Source organism: Mytilus edulis, chromosome 7 (genome assembly GCF_963676685.1).
Source record: "Mytilus edulis chromosome 7, xbMytEdul2.2, whole genome shotgun sequence".
Taxonomy (NCBI): Eukaryota; Metazoa; Mollusca; class Bivalvia; order Mytilida; family Mytilidae; genus Mytilus; species Mytilus edulis.
The window spans coordinates 33,162,374-33,183,756 of record NC_092350.1 but is presented as its reverse complement, the minus strand read 5'-3'; the positions used below and the strand labels follow the sequence as shown (position 1 = coordinate 33,183,756).

Genomic DNA, 21,383 nt, shown 5'->3' with positions numbered 1-21,383 from the left:
AGCGAAAACAAACACGGTTCATAAACAAAACCCGAGGGAAATACATCAACTATAAGAAGAAAACAACGGAATAACAGAAACAATGTACTGCTACAAAAACGAACATAAATATCTTTTCTCCGACTGTTTATGACGCCTTTACACTAAAATTATTGGCTGTTGGATGTGTACTGATTGATAATTAAGTCTTAGATTTTTTTAATCAGTTATGAGTGGCTTTGAACTAGCAGTCAGTAACTGCGAGTTCTCTCAGATCAGTACTTGATTTTTTTTGTTGAGATAAACAAGTTCCCTGCCACTTTCACTCTGTGTTTTTGTTAGATGTTTTCCTTGCTATCTATTTGAGTAAAGATTTTTTTAACTGATTTTTATAGTTCGTTCTTATGTTGTCCTGTTATACCACTGTTCTAGGTTAGAGAGATTGGGGTCCTGCTAACATGTTAAACCCGCCACATTCTGTATTTATGTGTCTGTCCCAAGTCAGGAGACAGTAATACAGTTGTTATCGTTTGTTGAAGTGATAAATATTTTTCTTTCTTTTTTTTTGTACATAAATAAGGCTGTTAGTTTTCTCGTTTGAATTGTTCAACATTTTTTTTTCTGGGCCTTTTTTAGCTGACTATAAAAAATGGGTGTTGCTAATTGTTGAAGGCAATAAGGTGACCTATAGTTGTTAATTTCTGTGTCATATGGTCTCTTGTGGATAGTTGTATTATTGGCAATCACGCCACATCTTTTTTATATGTATACACTGTGTTTTAATCAGTTACTCGACTATAAAATAAGAGAAGGTACATAATACAAATGACAGGCAGAAACCTCGTATAGTATGTATAATAAATTACTGTTGCAAGATGTGAAACATTCAAATATACTACCTTCTGAAATATAAAGTTTTACATGTACAGTGTATGGCTTTAACACCATAATGTACCTTAATCATCAATAAATTTGTATATTAAAGGGGCACTAGCTGTCAAATGCATGTTCACCAATTTTAATCAAATTCTAATATTTGATTTTATAACAAAGCAAAACTATTAAAAGTCTAAATAAACAATAAACAGGGCACGGCCATGAAAATATGCAGCTTCGCTTTGTGTGTATTTTAGTCCAGAGGCCATCTAGTTAACTATGGAGTTGACCATATACATGATATAAGTGATGTAACCGTAAAAGTAGATATAAATAGATTAATCAAACTAGTGCTGCTGGATTTTCCTTGGTCTATTTAATTTTATAGTATAGACGAAAGCTAAATAGTTATCATCGTTTTTACCTGTTTAAGAAATTTTACCTGTATAAGAAATGTTTACCTGTTGACAAAATCAAACCATATTGGCTGCTAAAAGTGAATAATTATTTTATTTTTTCCATTTCATTAAAGATTGTGATATATATATATATCTTGTAGCTAGCGACCCTTTAAGTTTATCTAGATTCAAATCCACATCATGAATGCAAATTTTTGGTTTCTCATTATCCTCCTGCTTAAGAATCATTTCTTTATCCTTTTCTATTTATACAATTGAAGGTCTATAAGAGAATTTAATAAGCATTTTTCTTTAACATTGTTTAACAGTATAGTTTATATCTAACCATGCCATTTTTTACAAAGTGAAGGTCTGTATAGATGACAATCCTAAATGTATTCAATAAATGCTTTTTGAAATACAGAAGAAAACAAAACTAAATAAATTAAATTTTAATGCAATCTCAAATTACAAAACAAATTGCTACACTATCCCTCTTCATCTTTTCATTTAAAGCTTCATTTTCTGTCTGTACTAATTTTGATTAGGCATTATCTGTATAATTGGAACTTACAATAAATCACAGGGGTGTGGAAATATTTGCTGTGGGCACTTGTCCCTGTGCAAGTAAAACTGTAAATTTCACTTGTCCATAAAAAAAGTTACTTGCCCTGATGGTCCCAATAAATATTGAAGTATTTCTGACATTGTTAGCTAATACATAATTCTTAGCACTGTTTTGCATCACAAGCAAATGAAATCCATTTGTTTAAATGTGTAAAAATTTAGGAAAGTGGCTAACATCTATGGGACAGAAACCTTACAGTAAACCAACCAATGAAATGACATGTAAAGGTCATTTTTTTGCAGCATTTTTTTAATAAGAATTGTAGCCAGTAGGTAATGATATACTAATTTAGAGGACACTGAGTGAAGAAATTAAAATTAAATAATGGATAAACTATTGATTTTTTTTTGGGTGTTTCTTTCAACTGTCACTTGTTTTTTTGTTTATAATTGTCTTAATGGGCAAATAAGCATCCCTTCTATTTACCACTCTGACAACAAATAACAATGAATAATGTTGACCTTTAATCTATAAATATAAAGACAAAAAAATAATTTATTTTCTGAATTTCCATCCTAGATATAGCCAGGTGCAATCTGATAGTGATAGTCACGATGTCTGAAATTCTTGCTTCCGTATTTTTTTCAATACTCCTTATTCTCCATTTGCTTTTTCATTTTTCTACTCTACTCATTACTCTTTTTGTACTGCTTGTAAACTTTTTTATAAAGAATTTATCAACGATACAGAATCATAAAAAATGATACTTCCGGTCATGATGGATAAAACCTACTCGACGATCCTGGGTCAATGGACAAAACCAATGCAATGTTACTCGGGTTCGCATACTTATTTTTATCTATTTTGGTGATCAATCTATTTCCGGTAATATGTAATATTTATTGTCATGAACATTGTTTTTACTCACTGCCATTGATTTATTTTACATAAATTAAACATCTTTATACATTTTGAATTTATTCTATAATTTTTTGTTGGATTTGAACTTTGTCTTTTATAATTTTTTACTTGTCCACGGGCAACCCAGACAAAAATAATTACTTGTCCAGTTGTTCAAATGTTACAGTCGGGCGAGTCGGGCATAGCATTTCCACACCCCTGAAATCTAAGTCTTATCAGCATGTTCATCCAATCTGTAATTTTGTAATATCAATTCATTCTTGACAATTGCTAATTTATTTGTGTTGTTTGTTTTAAATTGGTCATATGGTCAAGATGGTAGAAAAGTGTTATTTATTAATTGTAAACATAGATAAGCTACCTTCTAGTTCATTATTTTGATCAATTATAATGATGTAATTTGACTTGTTTCTGGACAAATGTTTAAATAACTTGGTCTCAATCTACCACTTCATTCTTGCTGATAATTTTGTTTCAATGACATTCAGGAATTCTCTAGGAATCTACAAGATTGACATTGTTGACTAGTTTCTCTCCAGTGTTCTATGAAAGTTTTCATAATTCCTTCTCCCTTTATCTTTAAATGAACTTTTCCCCTGTCACGTTTGGAAGTTACATTGGAACTATTACTATCTTAAACGTTTAATCTTTTCCTTCAAGTTCATGCAGTATTGTATGAAAAATCATAATCTTCATCCTCAACCTCTTGTTTGATGACAATTTCTTTTCCATTACATTCAATCATTTCCTGGGAATCATGAATTTTGTTTAATCTTACTTGCTCGTCTACATTTGTATGAGAAAATGTATTAAAATCTTCATCCTCGACCTCTTTCTTGATGATATTATCGTTTCCATGACATTCAACCATTCCCTGAGAATTATCACCATTATTTATGTTAACTTTTTCCTCTCTATTTGAGGGAGAAAATATATTAAAGTCTTCATCTTCGACCTCTTTCTTGATGATATCGTTTCCATGACATTCAACTATTCCCTGAGAACCATCAATATTGTTTACATCAACTTGCTCCTCAATATTTGTGGGAGAAAAAAATAAGTTTGCATCATCAATTTCTTTCTTGATGAGAATTTCACTTCCATGACATTGAGAGATTCTCTGAGAATTTTGAATATCAGAATTGTTTGATTGTGCCTCTCCAGTAATGTATGCAAAATTATTGTCTTCATCTTCAATTTCTTTCTTGATGAGAATTTCACTTCCATGACATTTAGAGATTCTCTGGGAATCATCCAAATTAGCATTGGTTGATTGTTTCTCTCCACTTACATATGAAAAATCATTGTCTTCTATTTCTCTCTTGATGAAAATTTGTTCTTGATAACATTCGGATGGTTCTTTAGAAATTGTCCCAGACTCGTCTTTATTGTTACTTATTGGAAAATTTAATACATTTTCATCAAGTTTATTGAGACAATATGAACCCTCAACATTATCATCTTGATTAATTATGAATTTCTCTCCATTTAAAGTAACAAATTGACCTTGAAGCATTGTACTGTCATCCACTTCCATCTTCACAACAATTTCTTCATAATTTACCTGTGAATTTTGTTCTTTAGAATGACTTTTATCACTGTTCACATCTGTATGTTTCTGAGAATTACTTCCATCTCCAACAATCTCTATTTCAGCCCTAGAGAAATTATAAACAAAACTACCTACAGATTTTTATTTATACATATTATCTTCAATTATATGCTTTCATTTGCAAGCTTAAGGTGACTATAGTCATCATAAATATTGAGTTCTGACTTAATTGATAAAATAGGACTGTACAAAAATCCTTTACCAATATGTAAGAACACATACATCAGTCCATGTTAGCTGAAAAACAATATGTCATTCAGATTTCAAATTTAGAGATGGATAATCATTTAGACCTCTTCCAGTAGTATACCTATTGTGTCTGTTTGTTTTGTTCAAGCATGGGTGACAATATAATGAAATTTGATGTGACTGTCATACAAGTGAGAGGTTTAGCTAGCTATAAAACAAGGTTCAATCCACCATTTTCTACATTAGAAAATGCCTTTACCAAGTCAGGAATATGACAGTTGTTATCCATTCGCTTGATGTGTTTGAACTTTTCATTTTGCCATTTGATTGGGGACTTTCCTTTTTGAATTTTCCTTGGAGTTCAGTATTTTTGTGATTTTACTTTTTATAAAGTAAATAAGCTTAATACTAATCATTCAAACACATTTGTGATTCTCATCTTCTATGTTCAGCTTTCTGCTGGCAATAAATGTTGTAACTACACCAACCATTTATCTGTAATTATTTGATTCCGAATGAAATTATCTTTTTTCATATTTGTATTGTGTTGTATCATGTGTATATCAATTAACATGTCATGCCTCAAACTGAATCATTTCACAATATAATAATCAAGAAACATGACAATGTATCACTTTATGACTTGAATGCAATACTTAATTATTGGCCTGTTGTCAAAAATATTATTTCTTAGCAAATGTTTTAAAGGTACTTTTAATAAAATGCTACTGTCTAATATATACAGGAGCTTAAATTATAACTAACTATAAAGGGTTCAATCAAATTTCTTGGTAAATTTTGTTTTTTTAACCACACATAGGAATTCCTCAGTCAGTTAGAAATAAATCAAGCAACAGAACAAAAACAAAATGGTGAATAAAAATAAAAGGAATGTTGCTGTTTTATCAACAGAAATTAAACATATATTGTTTTTTTTAAATTAACACAATTTGGACAATAGTGTAGGACCTTTGTTTTAACTCCTTCGGGCAAAGTTGGCTTTAGATGAATTTGGCTATTTATTTTAGGTATTTTTGACATATAGCTCTTCAATGGTTTTGGTACTTATACATCTTCAGATTTCAAATGTTTGGCTTTCAGCGTTCCTGATGAAGGAAAATCCATAAAAGCCCTTCGGACGCAAGAAATTTTTAAATGTGTTGATTTCAATATCTTACATCACTGGGTCAATACCTTTGCTGGTGGACTATCAGTTCCAGAGGGTATCATCAGCTCAGTACTGACATGGTCTAACAAACTTTACTAAAATTGTCTGTTTAAAAAATTTTGCTATGTTTTTTTCCATTCCATACTATGGTTCTCCAAAAGAAGACATGTGTATGTATTATTCATAGGGTCCTATGTTAAACTAATTCCCCTAGCTTGCTGGCGGCCATATTGGTTGATGGATCAGTTACAAAGTAACAACACTTGATCAGCACCTCATAAGGAACATTCATGCTATGTTTTGTTTCATTTCATTCAGTCGTTCTCTAAAAGAAGTCATTTGTATGCATTTTGGCCCCTGTGGATTTTTCAAATATGAGAGCTAGTGTGCAATAAAATTCATTTTTGGATAGCTGAGTATTAAAATAGCCTTTGTATTGGGTTTATATGAACAACAAGATTATGTAATGTATGTAATATAGGCTGTTTTCTGTATGACAGTCCGTATTTGCATGTCCCTACCATACATTGGTCCGGCAATTATTGTAATGTTTTTTTCCAACTTTTTATCGCACGAACTTTGTGATTGGATTTTACGAAAAAACGAGGCGAAAGACTCCCATTTTTTATTTGATCATTAGGAAGATTTATGAAAACAGTTTCTAAAAAGGTATCACTCAAAGGCATTGAAATTCTAGTTTGATCCAAATTTTGGGGGGATATGTGACATGTCCACCCCCCTTTTTGCAATATTTTATGGTAAATATATGCAGAATGTTGCCATGGATACACATAAAAGGAATTAATTTTCACTCTTTTAACTTTTGAAAATCAAATCTATGGAATATACTGATTACATACATATGCACATGTACAACACAAACAGTTAGGTTAATGTATTAGAAATCCAGGAATTGGATATGATAAAACATTTTGTGGCTCATTTTTAATTTTATTTTCTAACTGTGGAGTGCTACCTAAGGCCCCCAACTGGCAGCCATCTTGGATGATGGATCGGCTACAAAGTAACAACACTTGGTCAGCACCTCATTAGGATCATTCATGCCATGTTTGATTCCATTTCTTTTAGTGGTTCTTTAGAAGTTCAAAATGTAAAAAGTAAATGACGATGACTGCAGATAAGGATGCCAAGTGATGAGAAAAGCTAATAATGAACACAATATTTCAACTAGAATAGTATCTTTATCATCAATTTTTAAGTCTTTTGTAATTACCTGGATTTAGATTTTCTTTTCCTCTTCCTTTTCAATTCTACTGCTTGTTTCAATTGTTGTAACTGTGAAGGAGGTGGACCCATTACATCAACTTCTTGCTCAATGGAAGTTTTCAGTTTACTTTTTTCCAAAATAATTTCTGACTGAAAAACAAAATTAAATGAGAAGAAATGACAGGTCCTCCTTGAACTTTTGTGTGTAATCATGGGCACAGAAATAATTATTTAATACTTTTGCAAACAAAGAAAGACATGTTCACATTGTTACTTTTTTTTGTGAGTTACGACACCAGGAATTATTTCTCAAATATATATATTTATATAGATATCAAGTGTGGTAAAAAACATGAGTAAAAAAAAATTGTTATGTATTATAGTAGCTGCTACCAGTGGTTGAATATGAATATCGTAGGCAATGAAAGTTTTGTCACTGATAACTAATACAGGGGTTAAGAAATTTTGTTATAGCTCACTAGCTCAAGGCTAACTGGTAGCAGGATTTTACTAGCCCTGTTGGAAGAACTACTAGCCAAACAAAACTGACCTGCTAGCCCAAGTATGCCTTACAAATTCAGAAATTGCTGCAAAATACAATGAATTCTATAAACTCTACTGTACAGTAGATTTTTAGCAAATTGGATACCCAAAACTTATGTCAGCAAAAAAATATCCCATTAGCAGATATATTCAATTCGTTGATAATTGAATATTCCTCAACTATTCTGTAATGATGAGTTGACCAAATCCCGATATGGTACAACTCTTGACCACTGTCTATAGTATATTGGTATATACATGATATAAAAGGATTGAAGTGATTTCTATCAAATACATCATCACGTTTGTGTAAAAGAATTATCAGCTGGTTATGTGAAATGCTCATATTTGTTTTCAGTTTTAAAATTCTCTTTATTAAAATAAATCAAATGACCTCAAATATTTATGTGAATAAATATCACCATCCATAGTTTGTGTCTTTTATAACTGTTTTATAAAGGAAGTACAGTAATATCCATATATTTACAGGTAAGCTACTTGTAGGCTATAAATTGACTACAAACTGAGCAGTCTCTAAACTGAAATTATATTTGTTATAAATTTTATTTTTTTAAAACCAAATTCATTTGAATATCAATGAAGATAATCATGATTGGTGGAATATCAAGTTTAAGTTTTCTGCAGACTTTAAATGCTTTGGTTTTGATCTGGAGGCTTCTTCAGTTTGTAAATAAAAACAAAATGGTGTCCATAACATGTGCACATGTTACAAATTTATATCTGACAAAAGTCAGATTTCTATTGTCAAAAGGGACACATAAAGTTGCAATAAATTATTAATCAGGTTACATTATATTTCCCTGGTTGCATAAGCAATGTACAATACCCCCTGTAATGACAAATCGATATTGAAAGTACGGGATCCACCCAAAGTTATTTGTTCTATTATAAGACTTTCACAAAATCAGTTCAAACTCCAGAAATCCCAGATGACGTAGTGGAATCTGATTGGCTAAGATAGAATGGTGATGAGGGGATTAAACTGAAATGCTTTTTTTTTGTTATAGATACATATACACATATGATGAAATATACTCATAGCAACATGATAGTAAAAAACCAAGGCATACTTCATGGCAGAACTGGTTCTGAATTTCAACATGTTCAAGGCTGATATAAAAAATAAATCTCATTACAAAAGTTCTTGACTGTAAAATTTCATTGTATTTAAAAAACATATGTGTTGAAGATTGTACTTTGACCTATAATGGTTTACTTTTACAAATTGTGGCTTAGATTGAGAGTTGTCTCATTGACACTCGTATCACAACTTCTTATATCTATAAAACAGAACTTACAACAAACTATTGACTATTAATGATTTTAAATAATATGATACATGTATCAGTAATCATTAGAAATTGCTCTTCTATCTTTGATATAAGGACCCTTAAATAGGAAGACATCAACAACCTACTTGAAGAACAAATTGGCAGATCCCGGGGGGTTTCCGGGGGTTGGCCGATCAATGCATTTGAATAGGAGTATATAGTTGGAACCCCTTCTTTACTCTAGGTTGGTACCCCCCCCCTTTTTAAAATGGCTGGATCCGCCCCCTGACATGCACAGATGAGTTTAAGGGCATCCAAAACAGTTTCTTAATATAATGTCAGTTTTATAATTGTGAAATATGTTGTAGGCCTTGGCAAGTTATAAAATAAAACACAAAATAAAACATAGGTCACCGTGCTTGTTTTCGAGAAAATTGAGGCTGAAAATTGGGGAATTGTGCAATTTTGTAAAAAAGTTAGGCAATGTTATAATTTTTTTGGAGCAGATATTCTATGTCGTAAATTATTAAGATCGGGTTTAACCTGAAGCTGTGATAAGTGACAAATAAATCCCTATTTGAATGACTATACAATTATTCAAGCCTTGCTTGAAATTGCGGACTAGATGCTCAAAGTGGTATTTTTTTAAACAAAAAAATATGGAAATAAAGTGTTTCTGAAAATGTCATTTTTAATATATTACTGATTTAACTGTCTTAATTTCTCCAAATCTAAAATAAACTAGATGTGTCAAAGCGACATGAATTACCCGTCTCAAAAAGTTGAATAAACAGCTGCGCCATGAGCGCATGATACGAACGACTCCTTGTGTGGCAGTTTTATGCAATAATCATAAATAGTTTCTGAGAAAGTTTAAGCAATAACCATATATTGTTTTTAAAATAAGGCGGGACATGTGAATCCCCCCACTCTTTTTTTTTTTTACCAAAAACTTAATATCACTAAAATAAATTTTTTAATCAAAACCCAAAAATATACAGATCTTTAGATTAATATAACAAAGAAGTGTGTAAAGTTTTAAGCAATAATCATAAATTGTTTTTGAGATACAATGTGACATGTAAAAAAAAACTCCCCCTTTTTTTACAAAATACTCAATAACTCAAAAATAAAATTTTGAATTATCACCAAAAAGTATAAGGATCTTCAGATTAATATAACAAAGAAGTGTGTAAAGTTTTAAGCAATAATCATAAATTGTTTTTGAGATACGGCATGACATGTAAAATAAACAGCTGCGCCATGAGCGCATGATACGCCCGACGTCTTGTGTGGAAGTTTTAAGCAATAACCATTTATTGTTTTTGAGACACAGCGGGACATGTGAACCCCCCCCCCCCCCACCCTGTTTATTTTTACAAATATCACTAAAATAAAATTTTGAATCAAACCAAAAAGTATACCGATCTTTAAATTAGTATAACAAAGAAGTGTGTACAGTTTCAAGCAATAATCATAAATTGTTTTTGAGATACGGCGCGACATGTGAAAAAAAACCCTCCCCTTTTTTACAAAATACTCAATAACTCAAAAATAAAATTTTGAGTCATCACCAAAAAGTATACAGATCTTTAGATTAATATAACAAAGAAGTGTGTAAAGTTTTAAGCAATAATCATAAATCGTTTTTGAGATACGGCACGACATGTAAAAAAAAACTCCCCCTTTTTTACAAAATACTCAATAACTCAAAAATGAAATTTTTAATCATCACCAAAAAGTATACAGATCTTTAGATTAACATAACAAAGAAGTGTGTAAAGTTTTAAGCAATAATCATAAATCGTTTTTGAGATACAGCGCGACATGTAAAAAAACCCTCCCCCTTTTTTACAAAATACTCAAAAACTCAAAAATGAAATTTTGAATCATCACCAAAAAGTATACAGATATTAAGATTAATATAACTAAGAAGTGTGTAAAGTTTTAAGCAATAATCAAGAAAAGTTTTTGAGATACGGTGCGACATGTAAAAAAAAACACACCCCTGTTTTAGTTACAAAGTGCCGTAACTCAAAAAGTTTAAATCTTATTTTCACCAAAAAGTATACAGATCATTTGACCATCATAAGAAACAACTACATAAAGTTTCATGAAATTTGGATAAGTCGTTCTCAAGTTACGGTGCGACATGTTTACGCCGGACAGACGGACGGACGGACGGACAGACAGACGGACGGACGGACGGACAGACGGACGGACGGACACCGGACATTTGTATACCATAATACGTCCCGTCAAAATTTTGACGGGCGTATAAAAACTCTCTCCCTTTTTTACAAAATACTCAATAACTCAAAAATAAAATTTTGAATCATCACCAAAAAGTATACAGATCTTAAGATTAATATAACTAAGAAGTGTGTAAAGTTTTAAGCAATAATCAAAAATTGTTTTTGAGATACAGTGCGACATGTTAAAACTAGAGGCTCTAAAGAGCCTGTGTCGCTCACCTTGGTCTATGTGAATATTAAACAAAAGAAGCAGATGGATTCATGACAAAATTGTGTTTTGGTGATGGTGATATGTTTGTACGTCTTACTTTACTGAACATTCTTGCTGCTTACAGTTATCTCTATCTATAATGAACTTGGCCCAGTAGTTTCAGTGTAAAATGTTAGTGAAAATTTACAAATTTTATAAAAATTGTTAAAAATTGACTATAAAGGACAATAACTCCTTAGGGTTTCAATTGACCATTTCAGTCATGTTGGCTTATTTGTAAATCTTACTTTGCTGTACATTATTGCTGTTTAAAGTTTATCTCTATCTATAATAATATTCAAGATAATAACCAAAAACAGTAAAATTTCCTTAAAATTACCATTTCAGGGGCAGCAACCCAACAACGAAATGTCCGATTCATCTGAAAATTTCAGGGCAGATAGATCTTGACCTGATGAACAATATTACCTCATGTCAGATTTGCTCTAAATGCTTTGGTTTTTGAGTTATAAGCCAAAAACTGCATTTTACCCCTATGTTCTATTTTTAGCCATGGCGGCCATCTTGGTTAGTTGGACGGGTCACCGGACACATTTTTTAAACTAGATACCCCAATGATGATTGTGGCCAAGTTTGCTTAGATTTGGCCCAGTAGTTTCAGAGGAGAAGATTTTTGTAAAAGTTAACGCAGGACGACGACGGACGACGACGACGCCGGACGCCGGACGCCAAGTGATGAGAAAAGCTCACTTGGCCTTTCGGCCAGGTGAGCTAAAAAAGTCTGTATAACTGTGATTGTCAACAATTTTCAAAGTTGTAAACCCTTTATTTTGGCAAAAATTAGCGAAGCGGAATGAAACCTAAACTTGATCTGTAACTCATCATGAGTAACTCACACACCAAAAATCACCCCAATAGCTGAAAGCGTTTAGAAAAAAAGTCTGTATAACTGTGATTTTCAACAAATGATCAAAGTCCATACCCTGTAATTTCGGCAAAAATTAGCCTAGAACAAATCTTAAACTTGATCTGTAACTTATATTGGTTAACTGACATGCCAAAAAAACATCCCAATATCTGAAAAAGTTTAGAAAAATAAATACTATAGAAAAATTAATACTCCGTATATAATTAAAATTAGAAAGATTATACTAGATAACATATGTATTAAGTTTCAAGTTGATCATAAGCAACAAGTGTACTAAGTTTCAAGTTGATTGGACATCAGCTTCATCAAAAACTACCTTGACCAAAAACTTTAACCTGAAACTCCCACTTTCATTTTCTATGTTCAGTGGACCGTGAAATTGGGGTCCAAAGTCTAATTTGACTTTAAAATTAGAAAGACCATATCATAAGCTACAAGTGTACTAAGTTTCAAGTTGATTGGACTTCAGCTTCATCAAAAACTACCTTGACCAAAAACTTTAACTTAAAGCGGGACGAACGAACGAACAGACAGATGGATGGACGAATGGAGCCACAGACCAGAAAACATAATGCCGCTCTACTGACAGACAGACGAACAGAGCCACAGACCAGAAAACATAATGCCCCTCTACTATCGTAGGTGGGGCATAAAAATCATCCCAATATATGAAAGATTTTAGAAAAAAAACTCTGTATAACTGTGATTTTCAACAATTTGTTGTTGTTATTGGTTTTGGTAGGCCGCTTACTTATGTAGTAATTGCGCCTTAAATTCATATAACATAAGTATTATGTATATATACTTTCAGTCCTTAATTTATTTTTAGTATTACGTTTTGGCGAGTTATTATATCAAACTTTGTCGAACATGGTTGACTGAATTACTCAGAAATATATATATATGTTGAGAGACAAAAAAAAAACACATAACAGAAGATACATGTGATAGGAAAATGAAAAAAAAGCAAATGATAGTCCCTAATGAAATGCATTATCTATTGATAGGTATCATAAAATTGTTTAGAAATATTTTCTGGTTATTCACCTTTGTGTCGTCTGTGATATACTTAAAAAAAAGTAAATTTAGAAACATGTAACAAGACATGTGCTAGTTTAATGCAACTAATGTTAGGACGTCTCCCTCAATTGATGTAGCAAATAAAGAATCCTTAAAGTAAGGATTGGTTGTAGTTATTCCTTTTCCATAACAGCAAGTTTTGTCAATTTATTCCAAATAAATTTCCAAAGACATACTGGTATTTAGTGATTCCTCATTCCCTTACGAGAAAAAACACTTCCGTCACTGAACGAGGAATCACCCCTACCTACACCCTTAATCGCCTATTTAGAAATATATATATATATATAAATGGAGCAAAAATAGAAAAATATGAAAAAAATTATACCAGTATATTATTAAAACAATGACATTGTTTGATTTTGTTGTAAGTACAGAGAATGTCAGCGAAACAGAAGTGCTGGGATGTGCATATCTATAATTATACAATAATCTGTGTGTGTTTGTCTAACTGACATCCTCTTGTACAAATTTTGGATTTTATCATTTTATTGTTATAGAAAAGGATTTAACTCTTGTTACTAAAATGTATTCTAATATGGTATGAGCGTAGTGATTGTGTTTGTGTTTGTTGATTTTCTTATTTTCTATCAATATGAATATGACCATAGTTGTCAGTTTATGAAAATCGGAGAAGACATATTGTATTTTCCGTTAATCTTAAAACGTATAACATTAAATAATTAAGATAAATGTTAGTGGCACTTTCATAAAAAGAAAAGCCTGTAGCAAATGTTTCTATTGTTAAATATCTGAGCATCGTGTGTTGTGTTTGTTGTCTTAAAAGATATGACTGCAATTTTTCATTGTAGAGAATCTTAAAGTGATGTTGTATTGTTCCTTAATATGTACTGTTAACTTATCTAGTATACTAACCTTCAATAGATCAGAGTGTTAAAATTAAATGTTGATACTTGTTAAAATTAAATGCGTGCATTTCATGGTCATGATAGTAGGTGTTTCAATGAGAGATCTACGACTCCATTATTTTTAAGCGTATCAAACATCTGTTTACGTTGTGCATCATATTTTGAGCAGACTAATAAAAAGTGTACAACATCGTCTGTGCAGTTTTCACAAATTTCACTCGGGCTTTTCCCTATTTTGTGAAGATATTTATTGACATTAATCATGTTAATAGAGCCAGATCTTAATCTGTAAATTATTCGTTCATTTTCTCTATTCATTTGTGGAATAGTAATCTTAAATGATACATTATTTTGGAATGGAGTGTAGTAATCTTCCCGTTGGGTTATCTGATCACTGTTTTTGCCAAATTTGTTTTAAAATGTTTTTTGTTAAACATTTGATGTCTTCTAGGGCATATGACAATCTATTGTATCTTGATTAAGAGCCACTTTGGCAGTCTGGTCTGCAATTTGGTTTCCTAAAAGACGTGGCTTGGGATCCACTCAAATATTACGTTACTACCTAGTTTGACTAACTGGTTGTATAAAAATATAATGTCGTACAATAAATAATTTTTTACCTTAAATAAATTACTCTTTAAGGCTTTATTTCATCAATTTATCAAAGTCCAAAGCCCGTCATTTGGCAAAAATTAGCGGAGCGGAATGAAACTTAAACTTGATCTGTAACTCATCATGGCTAACTCACATTCTAAAAATCAGCCCAATATCCGAAGGTGTTCAGAAAATAACTCACTATAATGGTTTGTTGCAGAATGACGGAATTTCGGACAAGGGTAAAACTATATGGGACCGACAAAAACTAATAATTTCAGTGAAATGCATATTTTCTATCTGATGTTCAATTTGATTTTTTTTCAAGAGAAACTTAAGAATATTTTTTTAAATAAAAACGCCGGTATATATATTTATTACTTAGTCATACCTTTATATCATTCTGCAACTGGATCTCTAACTTGGACTTCTTTGTCAAAATGCGACGCTTTAAGTATCTCATATGCATAGTAAGTTCTTTACTCTGTGTTTTACACTCAGCAATTTGATTGCTTCTTTTCTTTCGTACTCCCAACAAAGGTTCATCATTTTTAATTTGACCATTTTTGTGATTGCATATAACATGTTCATATAATCTGCCTGTGGTACAAAAAGTCTTACCACAAAAACGACAGCATAAAAGATGATGATTTGTATGTAATCTCTGTAAGTGATCTTCTAAATCTTCTAAATTCCAAATAGATGCAAATTTTTTATCACAATATTTACAACTTAAGTTGAAAACAGTATTTTTTTCTTGATGTTCTTGATAACAATAAAATTTTCTACCACGTATAGTAGTGATATCTTTCATGACTGGGGAACTTGGTTTATTATATGCTTTCTGTTCTGTATCTTTCGATTCTGCAAAAAAAACCATGTTTTGTAAAATTAAACAGAGATCTTCATGGATGAAAATTGAATCTTGGAGGAACTTTCACCATGACAAACTGTTTCTACATCATACAGCATAGCATGATTGAAAGAATTTCATCCCTCAATGTCAAGAAAGGTTAACAGGCTTGAGCATGATTAGTGTATGCATTATAAATTGGTTTTTTTTTTACATTTTGTGTAATTCAGATTGATGCTGAGGTATGAACATGAAATGCATGTAATGAATAATATATGAGAATTTAAATCAAATCAGTGAACAAAAGTAAGACAGCTAATGCATCTTTTAACCAGAATATATAAAAATATATGCAATTTAAAATGTTTTCTAGAACTCAATATCATTTGCAAATGTTACCATGGTTTCTGAGATAACTACCTGTCAAAGTTGGTACCACAGTTTCATCACTTGAACTTTCCACTAAATGGTTTTCTCTTTGGCTCTTGGTATTAACCTTTAGCAATGATTCTTGAAAAAAGGAGAAATCATTATTTCAAATGAATGATATGATTCTTAATGTAATAAATGTCATCTATACATGTATAATGTATATATACATGTATGTATACACATTCCTCATTTCCATTCTCAATTTTATGTATATATACATGTATAATGTATATACCCGTATACATGCATAGCTTGTTTACTAAAATAATATTAATATGACAGCAAGGTAAAATTAGGTATTAAGAGTAATAATTAGATATTGATTAATATCAACTCAAGTTATCTAATTAAATAAATAATAAACAAGCCTTATGCATGTTTATCATTAACATTTATGATACTGAAATAATAACTGTTGATTTGAAGCAATATCCTATTTTCAAAAGTTGTTTAAACCTATTTTTTATGATAGCTGAGTTGAAAAGAACATCCTCTTTCTGTTTATTACAAAATTCAATGACTCATTGATCATGTTGATCTTTTGCACATACCAGAATGAAGTCAAATGTCCTGTTGAGGCCTCAAACATTAACATCAGTTATTTCAAAACAATTTGCAAGTTTCAGAATATAATACACATGATACACTTGACAAAAAGAATATTTTCTGGTGAAAAGTGTGATTGTTAATAAGTATAATATTATTATTATTGATGAAATTACATACAAGTATCTCTGTTGCGTTGGTGAAATGAACATCTGAAAGTCATTAATGACCTAACGAATAGATGATGGAAATGTCCACATATTGTTTCATGATGCTGGAAAAGCCAATCATACATGTTATATCATAACACTTGATCGCGATAGTTTCTATATCTAATCAAGTGTTGTGATATGATTCAAGTAAATGCTACAATCAACTTAAATCCCAGGATTTCAACCTTAGTTAGTCTTTAAGGGGCATTATTCTGACAAATTATTTATTTTCTATGACTTATTTGTCTGCAATTTTGGAAAAATTATTTTTTTCACATTGGTCAACAGTCAGGGGACTTACTGAAATAAGTGATTTTTATATCACTTATTTGAGTAGCAAATTCGAGGTTTTGTCACAAATTGGGATTTTGTAGTTTTTCAAAATTTTAAACACATAGGTTTAAATAATATCTTTTAATTAGTAAAATTAAAAAAATATTAACTTTTTGCTTCTTTTAAGTAGCAAGGTTTATGCCTTTGATCCTATCATTTAGCTGAAAATTCTATTTTAGTTGAAAAAATGCTATAATAATGGCTTTACATAATGAACTGATACTTTCTTAAAAGATTTTTCACAGCAGTGGGAGTATTTTTCCTGTGAAGTTCAAGGTTTCATCTTTCACATTATGTAATAAAATTCTACTGTTCGCGATAAAAATTTCACTGTTCGGGGGTGTTGAAATTAGTGGAGGTTATTAACAGAATGATACTTAAAGAAGTGATTTTTGGAAAGGAAATTGAGGTCTGATACTTAAACAAGTGATTTTAATGTCATTATCCTAGATTCAGTACAAGGTCATCACCTGAAATGACCTGGTCATCCTAGACAACTCAGATGTTGGTTCTGATAAGTTTAGAAATATAATTAGTCCCTGGATCATTAGTATTCTATATTTAAAGCTACAATAAAATTAAATCACTTCTTCTTGTGATTAACTTGTACATGTACTACTTAAATAGGTGATTATTAAAGAAAGACAACTCTAACTTCCAACCTGTATGGAAATAATGTTACTTGGATCAGTGATTTAGAAAAGTGTTTAAGTAAGTCCCCTGACTGGTCAAGTAATACCTTGCTTTTAAACTGTCATAAAGGATGATAATATTACTTCTCTGAAGGTTGTGGCTTGTTAGCTATTTCTAGCAGAAAGAGACATTTGTTGTATATCACAATGCACAGATAGTGTTATGACCCTCTGCTGTTGTTTTTTATTTGGTCGGGTTATTGTCTCTTTGACACATTCCCCATTTCCATTCTCAATTTTATTTATTGAAGAAAAGGTTAATTTGATTAGCTTATCTTATTTAGATTGTTTTGAAAAAAAATGACATGATTATGTTACTTCTATAAATGTCTATTTTGCTTTGACTGTACCATGTGTACTGCTGTTTTGTCTTGGTGTCAGATGTACAACCCACATTTCTTTTATTCCTATTTCATGTTTGTAGGTTACATGTAGTTTTTTGTTCATTCTTTTGTCAAGTCCCTATCAATAAATGCAATGAATAAATGTCTTACATGACATGCATGATATATATATACATGATATATATACTAGTATATATTTACTACAAATTTGAGTCTTGGTAAATATACATATATACAATATACATTAAACAGGCAAATAATTTAATAACCATGATAACACTTATTCTATAAACCATGTATCATTCATATCTTTTTTCTTGAATTTTAAACATTTTTTTATTCAAGCGTTACTGATGAGTCTTATATAGACGAAAAGCCTAACGCGCGTCTGGCGTAAATATTAAATTTGACTCCTGGTATCTATGATGAGTTTATTTGGCCAGCTACAATGTAAATGTTAAACAAGAATGTGTCCTCAGTACACGAATGCCCCACTCACACTATCATTTTCTATGTTCAGTGGACCGTGAAATTGGGGTAAAATCTCTAATTTGGCATTATAATTAGAAAGATCATATCATAGGGAACATGTGTACCAAGTTTGAAGTCGATTGGACTTCAACTTCATCAAAAACTACCTCGACCAAAAACTTGAAGCGGGACAGACGGACGGACGAACGAACGAACGGACGGACGAACGAACGGACGCACAGACCAGAAAACATAATGCCCCTCTACTATCGTAGGTGGGGCATAAAAAATAAAGAGTTCATAAACATGATGAATGTACATACCTGTGAAGGTAGTTCCAGAAGGTATAACAGGTTTTAGAACTGTACTTGCTGGTTGCAATTTCCTTAAACCATGTAAACAGGCTGTTATTTTAAGATCTGGTATTTGATCCATGTTGAGTAGATTCAGAGAATCGCTGCATGTACTAGCTGCTATCTTGTATACCTACAAATGTATTCCAATACAGTAATTTTTTTATAACGAATTACATGTCAATGAAATTTGTTTATATGAAGTATTAAAATATAATTTAAATATCAACCTCATGATACAGTTTAAGAATGCAGGCCAAAACTTTCGCTTAATATTTTTGAAGTAAGTGATGGTACAACACCGAATGTAGGAATGAAGTTACATTACTTTGATGTGTTTACCTTGGTTTTAACTTGTTGCCTGGTTTTGTATTTTCTTAATCAAACTATGACTGTAAAACATTGAAGACTACAGAAGCAGATTTTAATAGAGGGTTGGCCAGGGTGCCAGCTCCCTTTTTTTTTGTGGGAAAAAATGGTTGATTATTTAGGGAATAACTGAGGCATGACTGGAGCAGAGCCCTCATACGCAGTCAGGACCCTTATGAAAGATGCTGGGTCCACCACTAGTCTTTTGTTGCTTATATTTACTACGGGTAGGCTATTTGTGTAATGAAGGAAAGGTTGAAATAAATAGTAAACACGTTCATAAGATTCCATGGGGGGGCTATGGATTTTTTTGGAAAAAAAGTTTCCCGTTATTGGAGAAAATAATAATTTGTTTTTGACCCCGAGAACAAAAGAAATTTTGTTTCACCCTAAGCTGCCACTATATGTAATGCTAAATGTGAAAGAAAAAAATTGTTTTCGACTTAAAAAAATAGATTGTTTTTCACTGTTTTTGTCTGCAGAGAATAAATTATTTCATTCTGATATAAATTTGACTTATACATGTTATATAAAACAGATTTTATTTGATGCTGTAATTTTTTTTAATGGACATTGGCCAAATATTGTAAATCACAGGATTACAGTTATATTTTAACTCTTGAACTTATCAATTTTATTCTTTTTTGTCCCTTTGGAATGCTAAAACAATAACAACATGAACAAGAACAATTTTATTTGTGTTACTGTGTTGATATGATGAAATTAGCTAATCATGCTAATGCGCAATATCACCGGCCGCATGGACACCAGGGACTCCACTGTATCTCTATTTTCATTCTACTTCTTGCTTTTCCATCATGTAAGAAAAAAACCTTCAATGGTAATGTTTATAAAGATGTTTCTTGACATAATACAAATAGAAAAATAAGCTGCTAAAGTGGATAAATCAGCCCTATAAAATTTCCATGAAATTCTTGTCCACCATATTGGGATGATCGTACAAATGTAATACATCACTATTCCCGGCTGACCCAAGCATCAGTCCCGCTTGAACTTTTAAAGTCATACAACAATCCATTTTCCATTGTGGGGTCAGATATTTTGTACTTATATATAATGACATCAAAATTTTACAGTGGCGGACAAAGAGCGATAAGGTGTATTGCAATTTATTACATTTACGATCATCACGTTGACACCAGTGCAGATGGGAATGAATAGCGATATCATGGATAAGGTTATTCCAAATAATTATGACGTCTGGCAAGGTTATTTTAATTTTTTATGGAACGATAAGACATCCCAGAAAAAAAATTATCCTTGCCAGACGTCATGATTATTTGGAAAATATATAGGATAAGGTGTATTGTCAACAGACAACAAGGTTAAAAATTGTACTGAATTTAACCTATAAATTTATAAAGAGTTTGTCTCTCAACTCTGCGACTACTATAACACATGTGTTATAGTAGTCTCAGCTCAACTGGAGGATACAGATGTTGAGTTACCAATGTTTAACATAATGAAATAACTTCAGGATGCATAAATAATTTACACACATACATGTAAATCTAAAACAATACTTGACAGTCGATTGATCAATTATTTTTCTGCAGGGACTTGAATGACCAGGGACAGGAACGATTACTTCTCGGCAATCTTACAACTCGGGATATGGCAAACTCGGCCCATACAATCTCGGCCCATAAATGGAAAGTGCGCTTATTCATGTATTTGATAGAAATTTGATTTGATTACATTAAATTTGACTATCCAGGTTGTAAACTTATACAAAAAATGTACGGAACCTTTAGCTTATATCAGGATATAACTGGTAAGTACTACAGCAATAGTTTTGGATGCAGGAAACGAGTTACCGTAGCTGTTCAACGGCCGGTTGGATACTGGCTCTCATGAACAAAAAAAGCCATTGGCTATTTTGCCGGCTTTGGTTAAAATATCTTAATTCAAGCCGGCAAAATAGCCTATTTCTATAGAAATGGCTATTTTGCCGGCACCAGCTTTAAAGTGAATTTGTTGCCGGCGGCGTTGGAAAAAGTAGAATATTTGCTATTTTGCTTTAGGTAAGCGGATGCCAATCAAGTTT

General features: G+C 31.6%; 1 protein-coding gene across 1 annotated transcript; it reads right to left on the bottom strand.

The window, feature by feature from the left end:
- Positions 1 to 1,690: 1,690 nt before the first annotated feature.
- Positions 1,691 to 20,955, bottom strand: LOC139481283 (putative autophagy-related protein 11). Its single transcript, XM_071264469.1, has 6 exons — positions 20,840 to 20,955; positions 18,917 to 19,079; positions 15,984 to 16,073; positions 15,102 to 15,574; positions 6,946 to 7,088; positions 1,691 to 4,400 (listed from the first exon to the last, which is right to left on the bottom strand). The coding sequence occupies exons 2-6, from the start codon at positions 19,026 to 19,028 to the stop codon at positions 3,404 to 3,406; spliced, it is 1,815 nt and encodes a 604-aa protein (XP_071120570.1). The 5' UTR covers positions 19,029 to 19,079; positions 20,840 to 20,955; the 3' UTR covers positions 1,691 to 3,403.
- Between the last annotated feature and the right edge of the window lie 428 nt (positions 20,956 to 21,383).

Bases quoted from the DNA above. Each gene is read 5' to 3' on its own strand.
- LOC139481283 (XM_071264469.1), bottom strand. From the start codon at position 19,028: ATGGATCAAATACCAGATCTTAAAATAACAGCCTGTTTACATGGTTTA. The intron at 16,074-18,916 runs GTATGTACATTC...CCTTTTTTCAAG, and splicing joins TTCTGGAACTACCTTCACAG to AATCATTGCTAAAGGTTAAT. The intron at 15,575-15,983 runs GTAGTTATCTCA...TTTTTTTTGCAG, and splicing joins TGTGGTACCAACTTTGACAG to AATCGAAAGATACAGAACAG.